This window comes from Sebastes fasciatus, chromosome 12 (assembly GCF_043250625.1).
Source record: "Sebastes fasciatus isolate fSebFas1 chromosome 12, fSebFas1.pri, whole genome shotgun sequence".
NCBI classification, from domain to species: Eukaryota; Metazoa; Chordata; class Actinopteri; order Perciformes; family Sebastidae; genus Sebastes; species Sebastes fasciatus.
In genome coordinates this window covers 20,259,079-20,281,604 of record NC_133806.1, presented here as the reverse complement: position 1 = coordinate 20,281,604, position 22,526 = coordinate 20,259,079, and the positions used below count along the sequence as shown (strand labels likewise).

Genomic DNA, 22,526 nt, shown 5'->3' with positions numbered 1-22,526 from the left:
ATTATTTAGCCTGCTTGAGTTTTTGTTCTGCAAAGTAATCTGGATTAAACGGTAAAAAAACTTTTTGAGGTATGTTTGGAGTACTACATCTACCTAAACCCAGTCAGAAATTTAGTGACTATGTGATTTGTGCCTGCCAGACAGTAAGAGCCACCAGACATTTGGTTTAGTTTTACAGTTACTTACAATGTTCTAACCTTCAAAAGAGTAATGCATCATTGTGTTGGTTTATTCATTTTAACCCAGGAACAATGTAAGGCTCAGAGATCAAAACATGATGATGGATGGGTTCAAAATATCATCTGGTATTATGGCACAGATACTGAGAAATGTCCACCTGTGATATGAACAAGTGATTTAACAGACTGAATCAAACATTTATTTGTTTAGGTCCTGTATATTATATGACAAAATATTGCACACTGACATCTAAATGATAAAACCAACACAAAATTGTGGATGGACTGATGGCTCATGCAGATTAATTTGATCACCCCAGAGAAAGTCAGGAATTTGCATTTGCATTTGCATTTGCTTTGCATTTGGCCATTGAGCAGACAGCAGGGACAAAAAAGCAGAGTGTAGATCTCTGCCATGTGTGTCTGCAACAATCAAGTCTATTTTCTTCAACAAAACCCACGTAGACACGAGGTTGCTGCCCAATAAAAAGGCACTAAATAAATATATTTATCTACATTTTGCAACCTAGGCGAGGCAGTGTGCTGCTCTCTGTCTCTCACAGACTCTCCCTTCACTTTTGCCCAGCAGCTGACATCTAAATGATAAAACCAACTCAAAATTGTGGATGGACTGATGGCTAATGCAGATTAATTTGATCACTTCAGACAAGGTCAGGAATTAGGCCTATTAGGGAGTGTTTACCATCACATAGTTTAGGTAAAATATTGCAGCCCCTCCTTGATAGTTATTAACTGCTGATGCATGTCCTTATGAGTCTAGATCACCCTCAGCTTTTTAGCCTGTCCCAGTCTCTAACTGTGTATTTGCTAGTTGTGTATAACTGGCAGGAAATGTGAAGAGAGCAGAGGGACATTTTGTGGGAAACAACTATGAACAGTGTACCCCCATCTAGTGGTCAAAGGTTTTATTACAGGCAGTTTTTACACTCCTGGAAGAGATTTTCAGACAATTTTGCAGCTTTGCATTTGGCCACTTGAGCAGACAGCAGGAACAAAAGCAGAGTGCAGATCTCTGCCACGTGTGTGTGCAACAATCAAGTCTATTTTCTTCAACAAAATCCACATAGACACGAGGTTGCTGCCCAATAAAAAGGCACTAAATAAATATATTTATCTACATTTTGCAACCTAGGCGAGGCAGTGTGCTGCTCTTTGTCTCTCACAGACTCTCCCTTCACTTTTGCCCAGCAGTTGGGAGGCCAGACACAGGAACCTTTTTGGATGAGGAGTGTTTTCGCAAAGTTTATTCATTAGCAAAATGTAACCCACTAGACAACTTCCCTGCTAAACTTTCCCTCTGCTCCGATCGCCAACACCTGTCTGCCCTGAGTGCAGCCACCATGTTTCTGAGAGACTGAGAGCTCCTCACTCGCTGCATGTGCCACACAAAATGATGTCTCCGATCGTCCTTTATTCTCCCATGATGAGGAGATCAGCTCCAGGTGTGTGGCTTCCCACACCTGCTCATAATACTGTCATATAGGAGTGGGTGGGGCCACCTGGCAGGATTGTAGATCAGCCAGTTACATCTTGTTAACAACTACCTCCCTCTCAAGTGTTTAGAAGACAATAAACAAGATCACTTTGGAGTTAAGTATGCACAACAAAAACAAATGAGTCAAAAGGAGAGAAAATCGTATTTATTATTATGCTTATTTGACAGCTGATATACATTCTTTAAAGATTCACTGTGTAATCCCTGGCCAGATGCTCCAAAGAAATATGGAGCAGCATTTCACCTCTTCCACAAAGTCCATACAATCTAAATTTACAGTCATCAGTTAAAAAAAAAGAAGCCACCTACTGACTAACAACAGGGCAAGAATACACAAAATTCTACGAAACTGCTGAAACTCTGAGAGCCGGTCAAAATAACACTGCTATCTTATAATCTTCACATGTGGCGTCGACCTAGTAGCCATATGTGTGTTTACTGTGCCACTAACCGGGGGCCGTATGGTCCATGTACGTTTTGATAGTTTGTATATTGGCTTGGGTCCGGGATGACAGAGACAAGGGAACGACTCGTGTTTTTCGTTCATCCTCATCGTCGACACCACGGTGTTTTCCGGTCTGGGAGTTGTCCGTGTTTTCATCTTACAACTTTAACCCTTTCACAGTGTGTTTTCAGTTCATGAAAGTTAATTATAACCTTTAATAATATAAAAAAATGAAGATGGCAACGGCCAAAAACGAAGATAGCGATGCAAACTCGAGGCTTCAAAACGAAATGGGTGACGTCACGGTGACCACATCCACTTCTTATATACAGTCTATGACTCTGGCAATATTTTTAACATTGCACCTTTAAATAAAGCAAGTTTAAAAGCAACATCGACAAAAACGACCAACATTACTTTCCCCCACATGCGAACATGTACTGTGTAGTTTGTATAATAACGACAATGTGGTCCTGGAAGCATGTGATGTTTCCGAGATGTCTCGAAGAACTCAGTAGTTGCCGTACACATGGTAATCCTGTAACAAATTTGAAGTAAATTGGAATGAATTACAATCTCATATACTTTTGTTTCTGGTGAGGCAAGTACTTGGGATCTTGCTATGGTGACTCCTGGGTGCTTTCTATTAAATTTTGCTTTTCAGTTGGAATCTGTTGATTGATCACTGATCATAGGGTGAATTGCTACAATATTAATATTACTGCATTATTTCAATACTGTGGATTAGACAAACTACCCTCAGGGACTAAAAGTGCTAAGTCACAGGCAAACAGACTTGCTTTAGATTCGTGAAGAAGTTTTGCCTTTTATCCAAAGGGCGTGCTTGTCAGATTGACAGTTTTGGAAAGTAACAATTTGTCAGATGCAGGCCCCCCATTCCTACATCGGAAAGGTGACAGAGTTTCAGATGTTCGACCATCCGACAAGCACGTCAGTAGAATCATACAGTCCGTTCTCATTCCCAGGGTGTCAGATACCAACGCTTTGTCACGGCCGTTGGCATTAGATACCGAAGCACAAGTCACCCTTTAGCACCGGCATGAGATGCACCGAGCTTTCCATTGACTTCAATGTAAACCCGTCAATATTAAACGCTCAGGGAAAGTGCGACGTGAGTATGGCGTCGCTTTAAGAGCGAAATGACACACCCTGGGCGGGTGAAGGGGGAAGTTGATGGGTCCAACAAACGCAAGGCTTTCACCCAGGAGAGCGCTGTTGGAAAATCAGCTGTTCATTCATCTTCTGTGTTCACCACGTTCAGTGTCATTTTCACTGTGTGAACGTAATAGTTTTAAGCCCGACCATGTTGGTTTTTCCTAAACCTAAAACTATAGTGATTTTATTGAACCCAAGCACGTGTTTTTGTTTACTTCACAACAGGTGGTGTTTGACAAGGCGTCAGTAAATGACGAGCTGGGATGAGAACGCATTGAATCATGATGACACCTTCATTAAGAACTGAGGAAGCGTCTTGGATGAAAGGCAAAATGTCTTCAAGAATCTAAAGGTTGCCTAAGCACTTCTAGATATACCACGACCAGAGTAGCTGAGAATCTACACAGAAACCTGTGTAAAGCTGTGGTTGTTAACATCATCACTTTTTTCATAAAGGTTAGAGAAAGGTGAGATTGTTTAAAAACGTGTTATGGGATTCTTGGTCGGATGTATTGGTCAGTTGGGAAACATGAATAGACAGAAATAAGAAGCAATGGCATTACTGCTCGCCATGGCACTACTAACCTCAGGCCTGACAGAGCGAGGAGGTCTCCGGTTACTAGATCAAACAGATGAAAGAAAGAAAGCAGATAATTAATGTACAACTAACTGAGACTCAGTGGTATGCCATTTAAAAGAGTTAAGAACAGCTGTAAAACTCACTCCTTTGGGGATGGGAAGCGTTGTTTGGAGATTTGACTGTCACAGGTTACAGTGGTGGTGTTGTTTCTATGGGAGGAGGAGGGAATCACACAATATCAGATTTTGGTCTGTGCTTACTATTAGGGCTGTGTGATGTGGTAGGGGAGCATTGATAGACACTTACAAATAGCCAGCACTGAGGTTTACAGTGTTGCCTTGGTTTCTGCAAGGGTAGGTAATACATATGTTATTTGTATTAATGGAGATTTTCAAATGGTATTTTTTCCAATTGATTGAAAACCTGCTGTTTCTAAATTAAACTGTTGGTGAGAATGGTAAAATGTAAAAAAAAACACCAACCTGGGTTCGCTCTCTCTTTTCCACCCAACACGGCCATCCTCTACTCTACTGAAAAGGGTAGAAATGTATACATTAGGCACTTCATCTGGGGATTAAAAGTGAATGTTGCGTTGGGTGTTCTTACTGGGAAAATCTGCTCCAAATGGACCTCCTGTAAGGAGAACACAGTGATATTACTTTTCAGTATTATAGGTCTACTGTACTTGTCCAGTTTGTAAAGCAAGCAGTCTGCTGACAAACGCACCTATAATCTAACCTTTCTTACTATTAACATATACAGTAACCATTTGTTATAAATGGTCATTTCCTTGACACAAGTGTTTCTGATTGAACTCTATTCATCAGTGATGTCATCATTACACATTTAGGTTTACCTTTTCTCTGGTCGAGGTGGTGGTCTCAGCGAGTTGTCAGAGCGCTTCCTGTTGTTTTAAAACATTAAAGTAAATGTGACTTTTACATTGAACAAACAACTAATAGCATCAATAGCACTGTTATTACCCGTCTACGTTATTGTCACATTTTAAATTGACATGTATTTACCTTCTCCTATAGAAGACCACTCCAAACACTGCAGCTAGGATGATCACAATAAGGACTAGAGCCGACACCGCAATGGCTACTGGCCGAGAACTGGATCCTGGTGATTTAGGAACATGTAAGGCTCATGCAAATGTATTAAGGTTAACACACAATGTATGATAGAATTACGAGACATAAAACAGATGAATGTTGTGGCTCTGACCCTTCACAGTCAGCTCGACTGTGCCGGCTCGCTGCTTGCCACGCCAGAAAATGGCAGTACAGGTTAGGCTTTTGACCCCGTCTCCTCCAGCAGCCATGAAAGTGATCGTGGAGGTCGTCTCCCAGATGCCCTGCGGCATCCAGGTGTGCGCGACCTCGCTGGTGAGGTTGGGGACACTCCATGTGAACACCGGAGGATGTGATGGACAAGTGTGCGTAACAGAACACGAGACGGTAATCGTTGAGCCGGCATCGACTTCTGCTGGAACTGAGGTCATCACTGGTTTTTCTGGGGACGCTGAGCATGTGAAACACAAAGCACAGTACTTTTGTCGATTAGAAAGCAAACAGATGGCACATTTGAATAAAAGGAATAATTAGTGGTAATTCCAGACCTTTCATAACAATAAATACGCAGCTATTGTTGAATCTTCGTTTGTCATTATTTCCTCTCTCTGCATGGAAACAGAAGGGCCCATTGTCAAAGGGCTTAATGTCATCGATCTCTAATGAGCAGTTTCCCTCATTCAGATCTCCCAATATTCTGGTGCGGCCTTTGAAATGATCAACCACATAGCTTTGGGCATTGTGGTAGATGACATCCCCAGTTTTTTTGGACCAGATGCCACGCGTTACTGGCTCATCCTCCTGGTACGGGAAGCTGCAGGGAATCACCACACAGGAGCGGGTCAGGGCGCTGAATCTGAAAGGGACGTCAGCGGGCTGAACGTGGAGCGCTGTAGAGAGAGAAACAAGCCATGATGGGATGTCTATAGTAATCAATCCACTTGTGACACAACATGGCAATAGGATGAGAGAATTGAGACGTCCACCCACTGTCATTTTCATATGGATCAACTGGTCTCTCATATTCTGGAAAAAACAACAACACAGCAAGCAATTATCAGTTAGATCTTCTTCAGTTGTTAGAGCAAAACTTTGACATTTTTTGGAAATATTCTTGTTTGCTTTCTGGCAGAGATTATGAGAAGATTGATACAACTCCCACATCTGTCCGTTAAATGTAAGGCAGTTTAGATTAGTTTTGCATAAAGACTGAAAACAGCTAGCATGCTCTGTCAAATGGTAACAAAATCTGCCAAGCAGCACATCTAAAGCTCATAGATAACACATTATATTCTTTTTCATCCATATAATCAAAGTGCAAAAACTTGTTCTTGGCTCTGAGCAGTTGCCAGGCAACTAGTTGAGACTGCCGGCAATAAATAGTCCGGCACATTACCCCATGTAAAATAGTAAATTGTTGTTTTTGCTCTTCAGTTTTTGTACAGATTAAACAAACTAGACATAATATGTTAATCAGTAACCTGTAGAGGTGTCGAAAGGTGGATTTTGTTACCTTTGGAGTTCGGATAGAGCCAGGCTAACTTTTCCCCCTGTTTCCAGTCTTTGTGCTAAGCTAAGCTAACTGGCTGTGGCTTCATATTTAAAGGTACAGTGGGTAGGATTTGGCGACATCTAGTGGTGTGGTTGCAGAGTGCAACCAACTGAGTCCACTCACTCCTCCCTTTCCAAGATTGCTGTAAGCGTAAGCCCCTGAGTGCAAAACCGTGGTAACGCAGTTTGTCTCACTCAGAGGCCATCCTTACCATAATAACACTACTTTAGGAGCAATGGAAGTCAGATGGCGGCCGGCGGTACCACGGTTTTGCACACTGCGGCTCATGTTACCGCAGCTGTCGGAGAACGTGAGAACTATGTAGATACGAAGGGCTAATTTTAAGTTAACGAAAACACAACGATTCTTAGTTTCAGGTGATTATACATTAATGAAAACATAGTTATGAATATTATATTCCATTTCTGCTAATAGATCAACCGAAATGTTACACACTGGTCCTTTAACAGTATAAATAATAAGAATAGCTTCCAACATCTTGAACAATTCCTTTAAGTGACCACTGTGTACGACATGTAGGAACTCACTTTTTATATGAAGGGTTTCAGAGTCTGAAGTCTCCCCAGTACCAAACTGAGCAGTGCAGGTCAAAGATTTACCGTCATCCCCAAGAGAACCAATAAAGGTTAGATTTGACACTGTGTTATAGGTGTTGCTGGAGATCTCTTTGGTTTTTAACGAACTCTGCATGTCTTCGTAGTTCCACGCGATGGTTGGTTTATTTTTCTTACACTTGTACGAAACCGAACAAATGAAACTCTTTGCCACACCCTCCGTCACCTCGCCTGGCCGCTCAGTCATTGTGATCTTGTCGTATGGACCTGAGCAGAAATGAGATAGTGAGGCTTGAATCTAAACAGGAGCATTTTCATTTTAATCAACACATCGTCTCACATTGTACTCACATTCAACATTCAGCTTGAGCTCACTTGTAGCTTCCTGACCACCACGGTAGCGCACAGTACACTTCACACTCTTGTCCTCCTCTTTGACAGCCCAAGTTCGCTCCACTGTCCTTTCCCAAATCCCATCAGACACCAGAGTGTCCGTAATGACGTCTTTTCCAGGTACACCATTTAGGGTCAGGGTGGGGGGAGTAGAGGGACATGTATGGCGCACATTGCAGGACACTGTACTCTCCTCTCCCACCCTGGGGATACCAATGATGCTCAACTGCGGTTCCTGTGCGCGGTCTATAAAATCAAAGCTAGATTAGACATTTGGAAAACTGCCTGTCTTGGAATTTGGATTGAGTTGACTAAAATTGTGGAATGAATGCATCCAGATACTTACCTAATACAATAAGTTGAGAAGTTTTATCATATAATGCATGACCCAGGCTGTGGTAGGAGGTGATAGGGTTCTTGTCTACCCATGGGAAAAGTCTGTCCTGGTTGTGCGACATCTCCAGCCTCTCGATTTTAAGACTACAATTCCCCTCCCCGACAGATCCAATCAAAATGGTTATCCCGTTAAACTTGCTAATAACATTCTGTCTTTCGTCAAATACAGGTGGGTACCCGTTGCTCTGGAACAAGTACCATATAACTCGGAGGTCAGCGGGCTTGGCGATACTGTAGGTGAATGTGCAAGGAATGATGATGCATGAGCCTTTCATGCCGGTGATACTTCTGGGGGTGGTGAAGGACCAGCCCCGAGAGAGCATGTTTCCTGTAAAAAGAGGAAACGTTGAAGAAATGAAGAGATGATTATTTCATTTGAATGACTTTCAGAAGCAAAAGGAAGATAAAGGATGCAGTATTTCACTTCGTGCAACAGAAGTATCGTTTTGTGCCAGTTTTTATTTTTTTATTTCCTTTGGTGGAAGTGTTCTCTGGGATGTGAAGAAAGTTTAAAAATCTTTTTGTAACCGTTTTGAGTTTTTCCGTATCATATTATATCTAGTCTTTGGGCACATGGGACTACTGTTTTCGCAATTTAGTCCATTATATTAAAAAACAGTAGTTCCATGTGCGCAAATACTAAATATAGTATGATAAGAAAATGGCTGTATCTCAGAAACTACAAGTAGCAAAATAATGTATTTGGTATCTATGAACTCATAACAAGTAGAAAATTAAAGATATGCACACATATGCAGTGTGGACAAAATACTTCATATGGAAAACATTTAAGAAACACAAAGCATTTTTTCATATTTTTCCTAAATCCTGACTTTGGCTATTAATGGTGTGATTTTTCCTGTGATCTTAAAATGTCAGTTGTATAGTTAGATACTTGGCCAAAGTATGTCTGTACCAAATTTCAAGACTTTTGACCAATCATAACAAATGTTGTGGTATTTTCCTTTAAACTAAATACAGTTTTTGGCCACAAACAAGCCAGCACTGGAAATGATGTTATGGTCATGTGACATTTGATCTTCTAAATATTATTATTATTTTTTTAAGAAAGAGAGACATAAATAGACACTGCAGCACTAGCAGAGGGTTGGCGAAACATGAAGAGTAAATTACATTTCAGTTCTATTGCAGACTTTGCTGGTGATGCAGATGAGATGCAGTTCCGGCATATGAGTGCTATAAAGGCTGTTAAATGTATTATTATTTCTACTCACTCTTTACTCGTAGGGTGATGCTCTTTTCCGTCGTCTGTGCCCCAGTGAATCGTGCATGGCATGTCAGAGATCGTCCGTGGTCGTTAGCTGATGCTGTGAACGTCAGTTTGGAGACAGTCCTCCACTCAGCGGCTCCAGTCTTGCTGGTATCGGTGGAGGCCGGCATGCTACCATAGTTCCATGTGAGAGTTGGTATATGTTTGGGGCATGTGTATGAGGAAGTGCAGGTAACTCCGCTTGCCTGTCCCTCAAGAAATTCGTCTGATGTACGGCTGATAGTCAAGGGTGAATAGGTGCCTAAGATACAAATGGCAAATGTTAAAAATGTTTACGTCAGCGTGAAATAAAATTGGTTTAAATCTTACATATCCATCACGTACATTGTGCATTTAAGGTTTGAGAGGCCTTTGCAGTGAGACCGCCATAGTGTCGGACAGAGCACTCCACAGTTTGGTGGTCTCTCTCAATGTTCAATGTGGTCGTCAAGGTAGTTTTGGATGTGCCATCAGACATGGAGCTGTGAGTTAGACTGTGGCTTCGCAGTGGGATGTTGAGACTCAGGGTGGGTGGATAAGTGGAACAGGTGTGGTAAACAGTGCATTGCACTGTCACGGGTTCTCCAACCGTCATGCTTCCAGAGATCATAATAGACGGTGTGTCTGCCCTGTCTTTACAAAGGAAATGTGGACAATTATTGATGGAAATGAATATACATCCATCTAAAAATGTATCTTTTTCTAAGCTCGCCATGATTACTTACCCACTACTTCAATTGTTACGGTTGTATCAAAGAATCGGTAGGTGGTTTTCCCAACATTCTCTGGATCTACCCAGGGGTAAATCTTCTGTCTGTGGTGACGCTTCGTCACTGGCTTGATTTCAAGACTGCATATCTTCTTGTATGTAGAAGTAAATACCCGTGTCTTTCCATAAAACATGGAAAGGACATCATTTGGGTGCCAATCGTCATAAACTACAGGATATCCTCGGTCAACATACTGGTACCAAACCACACGATCTGGTTTGTGAGGTGGATACCGATAGTAGTCAAAAGTGCAAGGGATGACAAGGCAGGAGCCCACCAATCCTTTGATATTGCTTGGTATCTTTACATGCCAAGCAATGGAGCTGCAGAAAATGGATCCTGCAAGAGCACCAATATGCAAAAGTAAAATAAAAAAAAAAAGGAAAGATTAGGTCAGTGTTTATATGTTTAACACAAATTGAAAAGAACCAAATTGCATTACCTAGAATACAGGAGCTCAGGAGAAAATGGCCAAATCCAGACATCATGTAAATGGTACCACACACCTACAAAATTAAAAATGAACATTATGCATTGAGAAATGGTATAGAATAGAATTAATCTGATTATTTTTCATATTAATTTCCCATAAAACAAATCTGATATATCCAATGTTAAAGGGGTACTCAAGCAGCAGAACCAAGATGATTTCCTGTCTTGTATGTTTCAAGCTCAAGAAAGCCAACTTTCAAGTCTACAGCGGGTGAATATCTGCAGATGTATTTGGGTGAAGTGTCACTTTAAAGGCCACACCCATATTTTCTGCCAACTTATTCAACCAGAACAAGGGCCTGTTTCACAAAAGCAGAATAAAGATATCCAGGATAAGAGAGTAAGCGAGGGTTGAGCAGTCAGTTCATCCTGGCTTAATTTGTTTCCCGAAGGCCAAGCCAGGCTGAGGAGGAGCGACTAGGTTGAGCCAGGTGTAAGTAATTCAGATAGATGCGGGTTCACTGCTTTCCTCAATAGACCACGAGGTCAATCGCAGATTTACTAATGCTGGAATGGAGTAAACGTGTTCCGCGCACTTTAAACCCAGTGAGAAACAGTTTTTAATGGAAGATTACGAGGAAGTTAAGCATCTCATTTGTAGAAAAGGAGACACGGCTGTCGGCTGCTGTAATAAAACAGTGAGATAAAAACGTAGCAGACAAAGCGGACCGACTCAGTAAGTAAGTGGCCTAAAAATACCACTGCTGTTAACTGAAACTGTCATAGACAGTAAACCATTCAAGGAGTTACTTTCACTTCACCTTAAAAGTGAACAGTGAAAGTTAACATATTATTTAGGAAATTTACTATGAAGATGAATTACAACCTCTAATCCACAATGATAGAATACGACGATACCATATACTGTATATATAACAAGGATTTATACATTATGTTACATACTGTACATGCTTACAGTGTGCACTGGAATGATCACGTACTTCTCCTTCTAATTTCCTCAATGTCTGTCTTTTTATCTCCATATCTCGGTCCAAGTCCTGCAGGTTTTTTTTGTGGTTTTAAACGTTGACTCTTTTTAAATAAATCACTTTTTTCATTGATATTTGCACCTTTTCAAACTATATTTGCTTTTTTAAGTGTGTGCTATATGCCTACAGACATCTGACGGTTTGTCAATTCTTTACAACACATATTAATTAGCACAGCAGGAATTGCGCATGGTCTGCCCTGTACTACCTTTATTTATATAGAAAGAAAGAAAGAAAGAAGGCTGGATGTAGCCTATGTCAATGGAAATACTTATTTAGTCCATAATGGATAAGAAGTCAGTGATGTGGTGCTCATGGAAAACATCATTTTTAACAGGACCCAGATATACTGTACAGCCTGAAAGCAGCCTGGCAACGTAGTGAGTGTTATGTGTAGGACATCCACACCATGCAGAATTAAGAAAACTGATATGTGTTTTACAGAATTCACAAACTCAGATGTCTGTACAGCACACACTTAACAATACACATGTAGGGGATTAGAAAGAGAAGGAAGTGATCATTTCAATGTACACTGTAAGTATACACAGTAACAGGATGTATTAATCATTAATCATTAATCATTGCTTTCTCCCCCAGCAGACCAGTGATCCAAGTAAAATAAAAGGTCAAAGCATTGTGGTGTCCTCTCCCTGTTGTTTCATGAATATACAGTACACTATATAATATACAGAACACTATATAGCTACTGGTCCGGTGAACTTTAGCAGCACATTTCTAATCAATAATATATTCATCAAACCTCTAACAACAATATGAACAGCAGTCTTCATAAACACAATATAACCGTAATAATGACTATCACATGAATGATTATAAAAATAAAAATGAATGATGATCACAATGTTAAAATAATAGTACTTAACTGAATGATGGTATGTATTCAGTTAGTACTTATTTTTATTAGCCTGCATTAAAATACGGTATTTTAATGCAGGCTAATAAGAATAAGGCAAAATACATGCATAAGGTCAGGGACTAACTGTAAAAGACACAGTGGTTTCTGATCGGAGTGGCTGCTGACTGAACAGATAAAGCACCAGGATAAATAAAGCCTGGCTGTTAGTCTGGTCTGGAGCAGGCTAGCTGCACAGAATAATTCTCCACGTTAACTAATGTGCCACTGCGTTCGTGAAACCCAGTCAAGGCTAAACTGAGCCAGGATAACTGGAAAACCCTGGCTTAATTTGTTATCTTGGTTTTGTGAAACAGGCCTCAGGTTTTTGGAAAAGAAAAACAAACCCAACAAAAAAAGGGAGGAGAGTTACAACTTGTTTGTACACAAACAGCCCAAATATCATATGATTTCATCTTTACTGATAAATAACACAATAACAGTGTTTGTCTGCTACATTGTGTGCATGTACTGGAAAAAAAACATCACTTTCAATCTTTTATATATTTATTTTTTTAATTAAACAAGGAAACCTAAAATATAATATACATTATATAATATACATACTGGCAAAACTAGATAGCAATGACAAAAGAGTTGCAGACAAAGAATATAAAAATACATATAGATTACGTTAATGATATGGTTTGCTATAGATAGACTAAAAACTCAACCTAAATACTGTTTAAAACAAACCACATTATGTTGTTTCTAGAGCAAGAAAGCATTATTTCAGCATACTGAGATAATTCTTCGCTTCTAAAGCAGTTAACGTTTTGAATATTCTAAATTTAGGCCAGTCTGTGGTAATTTGTTGTATAAAAAAGCAGAACAAGGTAGATTTTGTCTTCAAGAAAAACATTCTTGATTTCAGAAAACTCCTAGTAACAAGAAAATTATGATCTCAGCCTAAAGAGAAATTATTTTGTGTTGTCATATTTTGTATTTCCCCCACGACAGGAATCAGAATTTAAACGCGTTTCTAAATTGTTTCTAAATAAAGATATTTTAGCAACATGCAAATACTGTTTCCTGTACTTGAATAATGTCGAAACTGACTCAGATTTCTGCTAAAAATCTAACTCTGTGCTCAACAACATGTTGAGGAGGCAATAATGTCACAATATGATACGTACTTCAATATGTTTTGATAAATTAATTTTAAATTCACTTAATGGCAACCTAAGTTGTAAAATGCAGGAAAAAGGAAAGCTTCTTTTTTTTTTACTATTTCTTAAAAATCTGAATGACTTACCTCCAGAGTTGAATGTTTATGATGAGTTTCACCACTTTTTAAAGTTCCTAAGAACTCATCATGATAAGAAACCTCCCACTTCCCTAAGAACTCATCATGATTAGAAACCTCCCACTAAAATGTAGGCAGAGGGTACTATTTGCAAACCACAAGGAGGGCTGCTTGCTGTGAAAGTCATTGCCCAAGTCTTGTGTAAAAACCCAATTATTCTAAAAACACTTACAATTAATTATATTAAAACATATTAATGACAAAATTAAAAAAACACTTACAATATACAATCAAATCAATTTTACCATTTCGATCTTTTTTTTTTTTTTTTTTTTTGCAGTAAATCATGTCCTTGATTCTCCATACAAACAGCCCTTCCCATTATAAAGCCATATTTTTTCTTCTAATTGTGTTAATGACCGTGAGATATCAAAGACACCAGTATGAGTGTATGTATGTGCATAAGTATTTAAATTATTTAAAGAAATGGTTTGACATTTGGGGAAATACTTCTTTTTTTTTTTTTTTTTTACAACAATAACACAATTCACCTTTTTTCCAAGAAAAGATCGACACCACTCTCGGCTATGAGTGTGGTGTCGATCTTCTCATCTAACTCTCAGCAACAAAGTGAACAAGGGTATTTGCCAAAAATGTCAAACGATTCCATTTATTCTTATTTTCTTAATTTATTGCCTTTGGTACTGTATTTAATTAAACATCTCTGTGTCATTTTGGTTATGTTTCAGGCCCAGCAATGGTGACATCATGCCTAAACAAACAAATTCCCTGGCTGAACAAAGTTGCATACATACTGCTCTGCAGAAGTCATTCTAATGGTAGACATTCAATAATAAATGTTCTGAATAATATATATTCGAAATACATTTCACTTTCCCTAAATATGATCAAATCATCAGAGACAGAACTAAATCATTTTGCTTGATAGGAGAGAATACCATAGCAGTCATGTATAACAAAACCGCAGTCATGAGATTTTCTTTATACAAATGATCATTATGGGCGTTCAGATGTTTCCGTAGACGTTGAGATCTGCAGTGTTCATGTAATCGTCACCGTCATCAAGGTCCTGTGAGACATTAAAGTTGTTATTGTTACAGATGTTGATAGTGCCACTGTTCTGTATGTAATTCTTAGGAATAAATCATTGGCGATTTAATAGTACCTCTTGGTTGTTTTGGGATTTGCGCTGGCTGAAGCCCATTAACAAGAACAGCAATAACAAGAAGACAGAAAATTAATGACGTAAGACATTTTTGTACGACAATATCTATATTTTATCAACTGCTCAGGTTCAAGAGGAGTAAGCCAAGTACCTTTTGGGGGACGGGAAACGAGCCTTGAAGACTTTCTGGTCATCACAGGATTTTGAATTCACGTCTTTGGGCCTAAGGATTAAAATTCTCATCATTACACGGCTCAGAAAACCACAATTACATACTTTTAATTTTCTTACATTTAACACACTTACATAGGAGTCAAATCCACCGTGTCCCCTCTAGGCCTTCTGTTACAGAGAAAAAACACATAATGTAATATAAATAATTGACATTTTAATGCAGAAAATAAAACACAGATATACTAGTTACATTATAATAAAATGCATTATCAAAAGTTATATTTAATTTATCTGTAAATACCAACGTGTGTTTGAACTGTGAAAACAACCACATGATGGAAAAAAAAAAACCCTATGAAGGCATGCCACCCTCAATGTTTTTCATGTCTTACCTTGAAAATCTGCTCCAAATAGACCTTCTGTACATAAAAAGAAGAACAGAAACTATGCAAATGTTGTGAGGCATACAAATAGAAGCATACATCTTATCAAGAAATCCAACACATCACCAAACTTCTGCAAATTACAGTGATGCCAAACATTAAGCGGTCTCTAAAAAGCTGCAGGGAGAGTACAGAGCTAGTCACTAAAATGTCAGAGAGTATTTAGAGAGATAAAGACCTTTGATCAGAACGAGATGGTCCTGGGCCATCAGAACGAATCCTGAAAGTTTCACAGATTAAATTACACATCGGTACAATTAAAAATTCCTGTGATTAGTGTTGGATGAGAAAGGACAAATAACCACTTTTTTTCCCTCACCTGCGAGACAGCCGGGACATCCGGTTCCACATGCTAAATGTGATACAGAAAATTACATTTTGATGAATGGAAAATGATTGAGATCACATGATATTAGTGTACTGTAGCTCTATAAACTGAATCTGCTTTACTACATTTTTACCTGCCATCCCCACTTTGGAGCTCTGTAATGCGTTTCCTTGAGCAGACAGAGAAAAATGACATTTTATTGAGGAGAACATACTGAGTTAAACATAGGAACATATGCACGAAAAATAATTTTCTGCTCAAAAATGTTATTATTTATCTGATGTCAGTGTACTGCCCTACTCACTTGTATTTTTTCACCATTAAAATGCAGAAGACTGCAAAGATCCCGGCCATACCGATCGCCACCACTGTGGGAATGATGATGTGGTTGTAGTTTTCTGAACCTGCAAATAGACAAAGTATAAGGGCCGTTCTTCCTTTACATTGCACAATGAGAAGAGCACAACAATCAGGATATAAACTTCAAATAAAGAACATCTTCAGAATTCAACAACAGAGTGAAAAGATCTCACGTTTTACATAGAGAGTCAACATTTTAGAGGACGTCTTCCCTCCATTAAAATGTGCTGTGCAGGTGACCTCACGGTGGTCGTCTTCCTTCCCAGGGGTGAACGTCAGGATGGACTTTGCCTCCCAGTAGCCAAAACGATTTTCTCTGTGGACCTCAATCACCTCATCATCTTTAGTGTCCCTGGTCCATGTGAGTTTAGGCACATGGGAGGGGCAGGTATGGGTGACTGAGCAGGTGACAGTGTAGGGACGTCCTTGAATGGCTGTCTTTGGGTGATCCAGAGTAGGATTCGGAGGATCAGCTGTAAATGAAAATATAGATATAAAGATATAAAGATATAAATAAGAGACAAATCATTGTAATGTAGAAAAAAGGTGTAGAGTTGTGAAATTTTGTAAAGTCGGTGACATACGGAGCATTCTGAAAGCAACACAATCCCCCACAAAGGAGAACTTGTCGGTGGGGGATAAATCAGCCTCAGCTAGTTCAATCCGGAAACAGAAAGGGCCGTTGTCATGATCTTTGATTTCAATAATTTCTAAGGTGCAGTTGTTCTGACCCAGATGTCCCAACAACTGTGTGCGGCCCCTGAAGTTTTCCAAGATCTGCGTCTTATCATCGTAATAGATGCGTTGGTCTCGGTGAGTTGAACGATGCCAGATCCCTCTGATTCTGGAGTCGGGCAGGTTTCCTTTAGGATGAGTGAATGAACAGGGTACCACAACACAGGATGTGACCAGGGCGTCAAGGTCTTTTACAACATTCGCCTTCCATTCTCCGGTAAACACAGGGCTGCTAATAGCTGAAAGAGAGTTATTGAAGTGACAAAGAAAGAAATGACTTTTGTTTGACAGATTTTTTTGTTTAAATGGGATGTATGTAGAAATGAGATAGGAAACACATTATATTACCTGCTAAAAGCAGACAAAACATCATCATCCTTCTCTCTTCGTCCATACTTCTGAGGTTTTGTTGGTGTAAAACACTGTGGCGTTAAATGAAAGAATAACAAAATGAAGTGTTAAAACTAGGGCTGTCAAAGTTAACGTAATAATAATGCATTAATGCAACTTGCGATTTTCAGGTTGTAGTGGACTCAGGAGGAAGGAGGTTAAATAACGCTCCAAACTTAGGTAAAATTTTGACGAGGAAAAAGTGGCATGACCATTTTCAAAGGGGTTCTTTGACCTCTGACCTCAAGATATGTGAATGAAAATGGGTTTTCTGGGTACCCACGAGTCTCCCATTTACAGATATGCCCACTTTATGATAATCACATGCAGTTTGGGGCAAGTTATAGTCAAGTCAGCACACTGACACACTGACAGCTGTTGTTGCCTGTTGGGCTGCAGTTTGACATGTTCTGATTTATGCATATTTTTTATGCTAAATGCATTACCTGTGAGGGTTTCTGGACAATATTTGTCATTGTTTTGTGTTAATTAATTTCTAATAATAAATATATACATACATTTGCGTAAAGCAGCATATTTACCCACTCCCATGTTGATAAGAGTATTAAATACTTGACAAATCTCCCTTTAAGGTACATTTTGAACAGATAAAAAATAGGCGATTCATTTGCGATTAATTGACTGTGGACAATCATGCGATTAATCGCGATTAAATATTCTAATCAATTGACAGCCCTAGTTAAAATATGAAATTAAGCTACGAATTACAAAAGTGAAACAATGCGAATACTGACATTATGAATGTCCTCATATACGATATATGTATATTTTAATGAAGCAAATCTGAAAATATTCACTATATGATTATGTGAACTGACTGCACTCTCTTTTTCCTTTCTTTTCTGTCTATTCAATGACAGAAAGTAAGACAGAATTAAATAAATATAATTAGGTTGATAATTACGATACCGTCAATAACAGAGAAAGAAAAAACTTTATTCAAAGCAAAATATCCAGAATTGCCGAGCAGTATGTCAGAAACTCCCAAAACAAAATATGCTAAACAAATACCGAGCCCACATATATTGAATATACTACTTCATTTAAAGTGTAAATACGTGTTATCTGAATCTTACCTGATTTTGCTGCTATCTGGCGGATCACAGCTGTCTGTATCTGCTACCCTGGAGTTCAGTTCATTAAGACATGAGCTGTGGGGGCAACACAAAGCACTGAAAGCTAAATTAAGAAAGTACTTGTGTAGAGGCAGTGGCAGTCAAGTTCATGGTGTGGAAAGCAGAGGGTGGTCTCATCTCCATGTGCATAGACTGTAGACCTCTCCTTTGGTTGTGTGTTTTTTGACTTTCAAGAGGCCTTAGGTTTATAATAAAAATATTTTTATTCATTTTTCAGTGTATTTTTTCTCCTCATAAACTAAACTGTTGAGTACAAAATTGCCAAAATTGATGTTTTGTTGCTGTAAAACACTGTGGGATGTTTAAATGAAAAGAAGCTACATGAAAAAGAAAGCCATAATCACTACCTACCACTGCCATTATGCAAATTACAACACAGCTGAATGGAACTTCTTCAAATAGCACACACATGCAAGAGACATCTATTTATACAGCGGATACTGGCATTGTTAATGTGAACACATAATACATTCATCATTTATTTCATTGGTTCCTTTCATATATGAATTGCCTTTTTTTCTTTTTTTTATTGATTCTCATAACTATTTTAACAAAGATGCATCACACTCTGATAAACGATGATGTAGAAGGTAAAGTTCTTACCTGATGAAGCTGCTGTCTCTCTGGCTGATCAGAGCCGTCTGTTTCTACTAAAAAACACCTCCTTGAGAATGATGATGTGCGGTGTGCTATTCTGTGGTTAAGCTGACAGTTGAACTCTAGAGGCAACAGAAAAGATTGCAGACCAGTTTCATAGTTTCTTTGTGTGTGGGAGGTTAACACAGACGTAGTGGAGGCAGTAGCAGTGGAGTTAACAGTGTAGAAAGCAGGGAGTGGTCTCACAGCAACAACAGACACTGAAAGTGATCTATTGACTGTATATTGACATCATACCAGCAAGACTTAACTACAGTTTCGAGGTCTATCTGTAGAATATGTTACGGAGATGAAAAAAAGTAAAGACTTATTTTTAAATCAATACTTTCTGTTTTCATTTAAAAATAAAAGCCCTCAAGTGTTTTTTTCTATGGACAGAATTCCTTCATTTGTTAACACGAGGCTTTTATTCTGAAATATGTGCTGGACAGTGTTGTAGAACATAGAGTGACTTGAAGAGATCCATGAATGAATATAGTATGGAGTTTTAATGTGTATTATTACTATTATTTACAAATTGCCACACGTTTCTTAACCTTTCTCTGTCTAAAATAAATATAAAGGATATTTATAATGAAATGAAATGAACATTAAAAGGCAAACTATGTAGAAAGAAAGGGCTGACAGCAGCAGCAGAAACGCAGCAGACACGCAGCTGAAATGCAGCTGGTGTGAACACCCGACCACACGCTCCTGACGTTACATGTAGGGAAACCACACAGTTGGTTTCATTAGTTGTGATGTTCTCACGTTTAAACCAAAATTAAATAAAAAATGCATTTACAAAAGATTATTCAAAGCTGTGGGCTACACAGTGGTGCAGTGGTTAGCACTGTTGCAGTGGTGCAGTGGTTAGCACTGTTGCAGTGGTGCAGTGGTTAGCACTGTTGCCTCACAGCAAGAGGGTTGCAGGTTTCAATCCAGCTTGGGGCCCTTCTGTGTGGAGTTTGCATGTTGTCCCGGTGTTAGAGTTGTTTTCTCCGGGTTCTCCGGCTTCCTCCCACAGTCCAAAGACATGCAGGTTAGGTAAATTGTTCACTCTAAATTGCCCGTAGGTGTGAATGTGAGCGTGAATGGTTGTCTGACTCTATAGCTGCATCTCATTTCCAGATTTTTTGCCTCCTCGTCTCCTTGATCCTCGATCCCCCGGCTGTGACCCGGAAATCGATCTCAGCGCTCCATCTTGAATGTCAACATCACTGGAGTTTTATACCGGAGTGAAGACAGATCACAGATTAAACATTTTATAGTTTAGTTGTCTTCTGCTTCATGTGACGCTTCAGATGAAAAGGACATCTCATGTCTCTAAAAATATATTTCCTCTCTTCCTCTCTCCTCGTGTCTTTTCCTCGCCTCCTCCGCTCGCATCTCCTTTGGGTGGGACTAAGACGCGTGGAGAGGAGTCGAGGAGAGGAATTGAGCCGTATAAAATCGGAAATTGGAAAGTCCCTATGTGTGTTTGTGAAGGTTTTCATCATCCAGGTCATGGTATCCAAGTAAGGGTCAAATCAGCAGCAACTGGACTTGGTTTAGTTTCACTGAGATGTGAAACGTCTTTACTTCACTTTTCAGTGAAACGTCTTCACTTCACTTTTCAGTGAAACGTCTTCAAGAATCTAAAGTCCAGTTGCTGCTGATTTAACCCTTACTCATCTCTATTTGTCTCTATCTGTCTCCTGTGATAGGCTGGCGATCTGTCCAGGGTGTACCCCGCCTTCTGGTATTAATAAGTGTTATTTTATTATCCGTCTGTCTCTAGAGCCAGTGTTTGGAGAGGTTCCGCTCACTATGTAGATATGAAGGGCTCATTCTGAGCTAATGAAAACACAAGTTCAAGTTCAAGACCTTTATTTGTCCCCGAGGTGTAGTAGCAAACAACATCAACAACAACAACATCTCATCACAATAAGACAATATACACACACTGTACATTCCCACATACTAAAACATTGAAAAAAGGTGAAACCTTGAAGTACCAAAAATATTAAAAGAGTTACAATATTCAGATAATGACAAGAACAGAAGAACAGGCATGGGTGGATGTGCTGATACTGCTTTACAGAGTTGAGCAGTGAAATGGCCGAGGGTATGAAAGAGAATTTATATCGATTAGTTTTGACTAATGGTTGTCTGAGACGGGAACCAGAGGGCAGAAACTTAAATTCTGAATGCACGGGCTGGGTACTGTCTAAAATTATGGAAATCTGCTTTCTTTATCAGCTGTTTGTTGAACACTTCAGACAGACATTTCCGTTGATTTTGCTGCTGATTTGTATCAACCTTGTTAATGAGTTTGCAGAAGTAAAGCAAAAGTGTAAACTGACTCGATAAAATATTTATAAAACAGTGTCATCAGGGATTTGTAAACCTGGAACTTGGCTTGCTTCCTCAAACAAAAGAGACGCTGCTGGCTTATCTTACACAACACATCTGTGTTCCTCTCAATGACTCTTAGTTTCAGGTGATTATATTCTAATGAAAACACAGTTATGAATATTATACTCCATTTCTGCGAACAGAGCCCCCGAAATGCTACACACTGTTCCTGTAAGAGTATTTTTACACCTCTCTGAGTCACCAAGAATTCTTCTTTTACACTTAGACAATAGCTCAGAAGTGTGAAGCTACACTTTGTAAGTTAACACAGATGTTAGTGTCTCAGCGTAGGCTATGTGTAATATTTCACACAGATAGAGGTGTTGTCAATCCGCTGTATATAACTGCTATGTGCCACAAACTAGTTTAGATAATTTCAGGTAGGAACATTTAAATTATGACTTGCTCAAGTGCCATCAACTTTGTATCTAAATCAAAGGATAGGTTCACATATCTTCATGGCTAATCCTAATACAACCCTGACATGCCCGTATGTACATTTATGGCATTATAGGTTGCTGTAATTGTTCTTTCCTCTACTGCTGGCCACAAATGTTACTAAAAGGTTGCAGCAGTCTGAGTGAGACAAATCAAGTCTTATCTTTCAAAGTTACAGTCTTTTTAGAGCTAAATTCCCTCTTTGTGGTACCATCCCTCTGCTGCAGAAACACAAGCCATGAAAGCACAAAGGAGGAATTTCATACTAAAAAAGACACTTGATTTGTCGAAAGCCTCACATGAGCTTCAGCTGAACTTTAAAATGCATTGACTGGATTTTGATTTTGTCCCCATCACTTCCATTTAAACACAATGGGAAGGGAAGACTATGCAGCCTATGTGGACAGGAGGATCTCAGTGATCAATAACCCTTTCGATGTACATAATACCAGTATTGTGATAAGATAGACTCGAAAAATGTTAGCCTGTCTTTTCAAGCTTTTCACACAGTGTTGTTAGTGTGGCTGAGAATAATACTGCTCTTACATCCGTTAAGATTATGGATCATGGGTATGACGACCCCTCCACTCCACTTGGTGTACCGTGTCTTTTTGCTGGTTCACTTTTGTTTTGCAGGAGAGAGGGTTGTCAGGCTGATGAGCCACACCTAGGCTTGGTGTGGTTGGGATAAAAGCTCTCTACCTTTCAACAGAT

At 39.2% G+C, this 22,526-nt stretch overlaps 2 protein-coding genes across 4 annotated transcripts; both read right to left on the bottom strand.

The window, feature by feature from the left end:
• Positions 1-1,825: 1,825 nt before the first annotated feature.
• On the bottom strand, positions 1,826-10,640 carry LOC141779249 (uncharacterized). Of its 2 annotated transcripts, none has more exons than XM_074653997.1 (18): positions 10,368-10,640; positions 9,881-10,264; positions 9,501-9,788; positions 9,121-9,417; positions 7,836-8,213; positions 7,448-7,735; positions 7,070-7,363; positions 5,960-5,995; positions 5,518-5,859; positions 5,124-5,420; positions 4,922-5,018; positions 4,753-4,800; positions 4,503-4,529; positions 4,379-4,426; positions 4,203-4,241; positions 4,040-4,105; positions 3,902-3,935; positions 1,826-2,678 (listed from the first exon to the last, which is right to left on the bottom strand). In XM_074653997.1, the coding sequence occupies exons 1-18, from the start codon at positions 10,411-10,413 to the stop codon at positions 2,652-2,654; spliced, it is 3,036 nt and encodes a 1,011-aa protein (XP_074510098.1). In that variant the 5' UTR covers positions 10,414-10,640; the 3' UTR covers positions 1,826-2,651. The 2 variants fall into 2 exon arrangements, with proteins under 2 accessions (XP_074510098.1, XP_074510099.1); XM_074653998.1 differs by having other exon boundaries at positions 2,512-2,678; positions 4,379-4,423.
• A 3,213-nt stretch (positions 10,641-13,853) lies between these two features.
• Positions 13,854-19,111, bottom strand: LOC141779248 (myelin-associated glycoprotein-like). 2 transcript variants are annotated; one of them, XM_074653995.1, is made up of 14 exons: positions 18,945-19,111; positions 18,282-18,377; positions 17,143-17,216; positions 16,644-17,033; positions 16,233-16,532; positions 16,004-16,103; positions 15,833-15,868; positions 15,691-15,723; positions 15,550-15,591; positions 15,321-15,347; positions 15,061-15,096; positions 14,906-14,977; positions 14,755-14,782; positions 13,854-14,658 (listed from the first exon to the last, which is right to left on the bottom strand). In XM_074653995.1, exons 3-14 carry the CDS (start codon positions 17,186-17,188, stop codon positions 14,596-14,598), a joined length of 1,173 nt encoding a protein of 390 aa, XP_074510096.1. In that variant the 5' UTR covers positions 17,189-17,216; positions 18,282-18,377; positions 18,945-19,111; the 3' UTR covers positions 13,854-14,595. The 2 variants fall into 2 exon arrangements, with proteins under 2 accessions (XP_074510096.1, XP_074510097.1); XM_074653996.1 differs by having other exon boundaries at positions 18,282-18,356.
• Between the last annotated feature and the right edge of the window lie 3,415 nt (positions 19,112-22,526).

Excerpts from the sequence above, each read along its gene's own strand:
- LOC141779249 (XM_074653997.1), bottom strand. The coding sequence starts at position 10,413 with ATGATGTCTGGATTTGGCCATTTTCTCCTGAGCTCCTGTATTCTAG. Across the intron at positions 9,789-9,880 it reads CGTAACAATTGAAGTAGTGG|ACAGGGCAGACACACCGTCT; the intron begins GTAAGTAATCAT and ends TCCTTTGTAAAG. Across the intron at positions 4,427-4,502 it reads ATTTGGAGCAGATTTTCCCA|TAGAGTAGAGGATGGCCGTG; the intron begins GTAAGAACACCC and ends TACCCTTTTCAG.
- LOC141779248 (XM_074653995.1), bottom strand. The coding sequence starts at position 17,188 with ATGGACGAAGAGAGAAGGATGATGATGTTTTGTCTGCTTTTAGCAG. Across the intron at positions 17,034-17,142 it reads GTTTTGTCTGCTTTTAGCAG|CTATTAGCAGCCCTGTGTTT; the intron begins GTAATATAATGT and ends ACTCTCTTTCAG. Across the intron at positions 15,592-15,690 it reads ATGTCCCGGCTGTCTCGCAG|GATTCGTTCTGATGGCCCAG; the intron begins GTGAGGGAAAAA and ends TGAAACTTTCAG.